The 6,213-nt window shown below is 43.7% G+C and overlaps 1 protein-coding gene across 4 annotated transcripts in view; it reads right to left on the bottom strand.

Moving 5' to 3' along the window:
* Window positions 1-6,213, bottom strand: part of KCNK2 (potassium two pore domain channel subfamily K member 2) — a 92,508-nt gene extending 86,295 nt beyond the window's left edge. For 2 of the 4 annotated variants that reach the window (XM_015569946.1, XM_015569947.1), the window contains exon 1: window positions 2,536-2,991. In XM_015569946.1, the coding sequence (XP_015425432.1) occupies window positions 2,536-2,982 (447 nt within the window). In that variant the 5' untranslated portion in view covers window positions 2,983-2,991. Of the gene's footprint in view, window positions 1-2,535; window positions 2,992-6,006; window positions 6,083-6,165 lie in introns of those variants that run through there. The other 2 variants (XM_006772936.2, XM_006772934.2) reach the window with 2 other exon arrangements.

The raw sequence follows: 6,213 nt of genomic DNA, 5'->3' as shown, positions 1-6,213 counted from the left end.
CACAGTCAGTCGGTAAAGATTGAAGAGGTGGCTGTTTTTTCAAATGCATAGACCACAACAGAACGAGACAGGGAAGCATGGCTCAATGAAAGGAACGGAATAAATCTCCAGAAACAAAGTTATAATAATATATGTATTGGTGAGGTTTTAAAGGATAATTAAGTAGGAAAATAAATGTGGAAAACACTTTGAAATTTATGAAAATCAGGTGAGTGAAATGTAATTCTATTATGTGATTACTGGCTCATTTGCCTTCCTCCCTATAAAAACGCTGATCTTGGTCCTTGAAGGCACGCCATTATAAAGATTTATTTCATCAAAAAGAGAGAGAAAATAACTTATTAAAGCCAGATGCTTATAAAGGTGAGTGATGTAACAATAAATAATGGGCAACTTCTGCGTTGAAAAAATACTAAATAAGCACAAAAATGCTCAACCAGCAGTGAATCTTAATGAAGCGAAAGTGGATTGCCTCTGTGGGGCAGAAAGAAGAGAATTAGGTCATATATTGAGCTCTGTTTGTTGGCTTCCAAAAGCAATGTAGCAAAAATGACCAGTCTCCACCTCCAGATGGTCTCCACCTGCCGTGACCTTCAAATTGTTTGCACGATCCTAGGTGCTAAATCTGGGTGGTGCTGAGGAGTGGGATCATCGAAATCACGTTTCCTCCAGCAGTGCCCCGAAACCCCAGGTCTTGTTCTCCTGTCCACAACCAAACACATCTCCATTCAGAGTCTAAGAATCAGATATTTCAACCCCCAGAATGGGATGGAGTAGGAGTATGGGATAAGGGGATAACATCAGCAAACAAAGCCAACATTCTTTAAGCACTTAAATGCTTTACTTGAATTACCTCTTTATTCTTCACAGCAACCCTATTTTATAGGTCTTCTTTCCTCAGTCCAGAGAGATCACTTAAAGTTTAGAGAGAAAAATTACTTGCTCAAGATGGCACCTCTAAAAAAGGACTCAACTGCAGTTTAAAACACATCTATCCCAAAGTTTAGGCTTTTACCACTACTCTGAGCTACCTCCAAGACAATCTAGGGCTCTTCTTCTTCTTCTTCTTCTTCTTCTTCTTCTTCTATTTTTTTTTTAAACTAGAGCTCTTCTTCTAACACCCAAGGGACATGGGGATTCTTCAGAGATTTTAGTACCTCTTAAGATTGTGAGGCACAGAGAGTGAAGTGATCGAGATCTTATGTAGGAACAGGCAATGGAATGGGTGGAACAATGATACTAGCTGTCAGGTATACTGTCTCCTGAAAACGTTGCTATCATCTAAAAATAATAGAGAATTCAGTATATGAGGAGCCTTTTCAAAATTTAAGTCAAATAAGTGAGACGCAGAAGTGTCTGAATGTGGTAGGAGCTAAATGAGGGTCAGAGAATATTAACTTTGATAATTCTGAATAAAACTTGAATAATAACTTGTATGTGTATTCTACAAATACAAAGGGCTACGAAGGGCAGAGGTAGCATTTGGGAATCCATGGCCAAAGGAAATAAGAGAGGAAAGGTCTTAGAACACGAAACTGGATTAAAACCAATAATAATTTCTTCCCTCTGTCTGTTTCAATTCATTCAAATGATGTAAAACCAACTATAAGATGAGGAAGAGTGTTTTCAACAACCATTCAGATCTCTCCTTAAAAGAAAGTTCTAGGGCTTTCTTCTTGACCAGGATTCTTGGTATGGCTTATGTTTCATGCAAAAAAAAAAATCTACAACAAAAATATAGCTATCTCCAAGGAGCCTAACTGAAACTTGTAAGTCACTTTGGGATTATATTTTAAAACAAAGTTTTTTTCCATAAAGATACTATTCTGCTTTTATAGAGTAAATTAAAACTAAATTCGTTTTTATTCAAGAATTCTATTTTTCCATACAGTGTACATTGCTTTTAGTTGGGGTTTAGAGAAGCAATGATTAATCACTTGTCCCTAGGTACTTAAAAAAGGCAGTTACCAGTTATACGGGGCTAGATGAAAGATGGAAGTTACAACATGTTAACCTCGAGGGGTGCCAAGGTCAGAGGATCACACCACAAACTCCTCTTTTTTATCTTACGATGGCCACTGCCACCATGAACACGGCTCTCCTGCCTTATGTTTTCCTCTCATTTGCCACGGCAAATTTTCTCAGGCGGCAATGTCCACTTAGCCAGAAGGACGTCCAACAAGTAACCCCAGGTCCACAGGGGTCCACTGGCAGTTCTAAGGCAGGGCAAAGGGACAGAGAGCTGGGAGAGGCCAGGACAGAAATAACAAGAGCAGGAACAGAAGAGGATGAGAAGGAAGAACGGGAGGGAGGCATAAAGGAAAAGGAGAAGAAGAGGTGATAGAAGTAAGAAAAGAGGGAAGACGTATCGAAAGGAGACGGTCTGCAGAGAAGAATTCTATGCAAAGGAGAAAAGTGGACCAGGGGCCCCCGCAGGCAAATCAGGACAGCTTTGTGCCATGAGTTGCCTCCTCTCACTCTGAGTCTTTCTCCCCCCACGGAGGAAGCAGAGCAACAACCCCTCTGTGCCATTACCTGGATGAGCTCGTCCAGCTCAGTCGAGTTGACACAGGAGTGCTGGGAAATGAAGGTTTGCTTCTGGATCACGATGGTGGTCCTCTGGGAAATCTCGTGAGGCTGCTCCAATGCTTTGAACACGGTGGCTCCGATGATCAGGTAGAGGACAACCACCAGGAAAATCGTGGAGACCGTCTTCCATTTCATAACATTAATGGTCGTGTCACTCTCCACCCGGGAAGCAAGCACGGTGGGTTTCGTGGAAAACGAGAGCCTGGGCTTGGAGTTCTGAGCGGCAGATTTTGGATCCAGCAAGTCAGGTGCCGCCACTGATAAGAGAGAAGGAGAGTTAGGCTGGAGGAGGTCGGTGGGGTGACGGCTGGGCTTGTCTAAGGGGTGGCAAAAGCTGACGGAATTCTGCTCTCCTGGTGGAAGCTCTGGAACCAGGAAGGCACCCAGGAGCATATAAATGGGTTCAAGGGGAAGGGGCTGGGCCTTCGCTCTCTGCTGCTATTGGGGATCCAGATGGGAGGGGGAAGAAAAACAAACAGGAGTTGGACCGAGACACTTAAAAAAAATAAAAGCATGCCTGCCCAGCTAGTGTGGCTCAGTGGTTGAGCATCGACCTATGAACCAGGAGGTCACGGTTCAATTCCCGGTCAGGGCACATGCCTGGGCTGCTGGCTCGTTGCCCAGTGGAGGGCGTGCAGGAGGCAGCCAATCAATGATTCCCTCTAATTGTTGATGTTTCTATCTCTCTGTCCCTCTCCCTTCCTCTCTGACATGTCTGAGGTCTCCCTAACTAATTTCAAAATTTGTATCTGTCCACCATGAGTCAACAAAGACTTACTGAACTGCTAAGAGTTGCTGATGCTAAAGTAGATATTTGAATACTCATGAAGAAGGTTCCTGGATACTCCCCTTCTCTAGCACGTAACACTCTATACCACAGCAATCAACGTAAATAACGTTCTCTACGTTTGCCTTAAAAAATTCATTGTAATAAAGGAATTGTATTATAAGTGAATTTATGACCCAGACGCTATTGCTCAAAGTAAAACATTAGTAATTTTCTGGTAATACATGATGATGGTAAATAAACCACAGTAGCCCAATCATTTCTTTTTGCTTAAGCATTCTCTATGCTTTGTTATTCAATCTCTGACATGTGTATAAAAACAAGAATATCGCTACCCATTGTGGCAAAATCCTTGGTGCAGCCAAGACATGACAAGTTCCTTCCATTTCAACAGTGAACATTATCAAGAAAAAGTTTAAAACCTTGTCTCACACCTTGGACCCTACATGCTCTGTACAAAGCTAATTGCTCCATTAGCATGAATTTCTGTGTTCCCTTACAAATTCCCATATACTCTGAGGTGACTCTAAATCCATTTATTATTCATCTGAGCTGTTCAAAAATATCATTAATGGATTCCTTTTTGGCTAATACAAGAGATACTAGCCTTCTACTTGCTAAGGGGGAAATAAGCCATCTATTACAATATATTTGATTGGAAAAATAACATTGAACCAAAAGGGGTAATAGAATGGCCACAAAGAGGAAATTTTAAAAAGCCACCAACTCAACTAGAATAATCAACTTGTTGTCCGTAATTGTTATAGAAACAAGTAAAAATAGTATCTATCATACAGGTCTAATAAAATGATAACCTAATCTAAAAGACACTTTGGGGTAAGTATTGGGGAAATCCCAATGGAATTGCCCCCAAATACCCTACAGGAACCTGAAATTACTTGAGGATGAGAAGGAAATACAGCAGAGTGTGTCAATTTTCACATGGCTACATACCTTGCCCTCTTGACTACCGCTGAGTTAAATTTAGGACGACCACAGTCTGAATTCATAAACTAAGTCTTCAGTTGCCCATCAAAAAAGAAGCTTTGCAAACAAAGCTATTTGGAGCACCAGTGCTAAGTAGTGTTGTAAAATGATGGCAGATAACAGAGGGATCCTCAACCAGCGAAGCTCTGAGTGGTTCTGACTTGGAAGAGAGGAAGCCAGCGCTCTGAGGGGTAACAGTACCTGTACATATGAGGGATCTCCACGTACAGTCCTGACAACAGTGAAGTATAGGTATGTACACGTTTCTCCCCTGGGACACTCCACTGCTCCATAAAGCCCCAAACTAATAGACAGTTTTAACATCTCATGTTCATAAAGGCAACTTCACTCAAAATTAACGCGGGCTATGTGTTTAGAATTTTCTTTTTTTAAAAACAAACAAACAAAAAAAACATACCACTTTTTAAATAGAAATGCTGATAATAGCTAACATCACTGTCATCTGCTGTCTAACCGCCCCACCAGGCCTCCACGCTGCCTTATGAGTTTGAGTGAAAAATAAAGGTCACAACCTAAAATTTAGCCATTTTTGGAATAAAAATAACAAAATCACATAGAAGCTCAACATTATGTCTCTCTGGAGGAAGCTCCCCAAGCCTTTCTCGGCAGTGCTCTGTTCTCTCCTGTTTCTGATGGTTCGCATCAGTGGTGTCCAGTCTGCAGAACTGGAAAACACCAAGACTATGTACCTGGATGCTCCCCAAATCCCGTCCCTAAATCCCCACGCCAAACTAAACATCATTCTAAGCTTTCGGAGGAAGGGGACAGGTATATTTTTAAAAGTGTGTGTGTGTGTGTGTGTGTGTGTGTGTGTGTGTGTGTGTTAAGCTAATTAATGCCTTTCCTGACGGAGTTTATTTTAAGCTATTGCCGTATCTTTTAATTAGCAGAAATACATATGATGCACCTTTGGCAGACCGAATGGGCAGGAACTGGTGAGATAGCAAAATGAAAAAACAACAGCCTTTCCTCTCCGTCTAATATGAGAAACCCTCCGGTTTCCATCTCCAGTCCTTTGGGGTATGAACAGCAAGAGAAGCTACTCAGCACACGGAGTCAGGGGCTGGCCCCCTCCACAGGCTCTGGGCACCACCACTGCCTCCCTCCTCTGCCCCCAGCACACCAGCCTCCTCTCAATCCCGCTCTCCCATCCTCACCCAGGTATGCCTTCTTCGCTCTGCTCCCGGATTCAATGGGCGACCCAATACCAGGAGAAACGAGCTTTTTTTCAGCACCACCGCCTGTCCCTCCACGCAATGGGCAATGGGCAACAAGTGTGCCCAGGGTCACCACGCGTCCTGCCTGTCGGTTGTTCCCTAGGGTTGACCCTCCTCCTTCGGAAACTAGCCCCCCCATCCCCACCCCACCCCACACACACACACAGACAAGGTGTCTCAAACCCACTCCCAAGGCAGATGCAAAACCTCCAGGCACCTGCAGGAGACAAGGGAGAGGCAGGGGATAGGTTTGCCTCCAACCCCAGATTATGACCCAACACCTAGGAGGGGAAATGAAGGTGGAAAAGGTCCGCTTGCAGGCAGAGGGGCATCAGCAACCCTCCCGGGACCCGCTGGGGCGGGAAGGCGCGGGGCGGGCGGCGGAGGGGGTCCCCGGGGTCTCACCTCCTGCGCTAGAGCCGGCTTTCTCCGGCGAGGCGCTGGGCAGCATGAGGCATGCAGCATTCAAAATGCTTTTTTTTTTTTTTTTTTTTTTTTTTTTTTTTTTTTTTTTTTTGGAAAAAAATGGACTTGAACCTTTGACACACACGCCACGGTACTCACTTCTTATTCAGAGACGGGCTGCGCGCTCCGAGCTGCACGGGCAGGCAT

Source organism: Myotis davidii, unplaced genomic scaffold (assembly GCF_000327345.1).
Source record: "Myotis davidii unplaced genomic scaffold, ASM32734v1 scaffold362, whole genome shotgun sequence".
Classification (NCBI taxonomy): domain Eukaryota; kingdom Metazoa; phylum Chordata; class Mammalia; order Chiroptera; family Vespertilionidae; genus Myotis; species Myotis davidii.
Note: the sequence above shows the minus strand (reverse complement) of the source record. Positions and strands in the feature narration are given on the sequence as shown.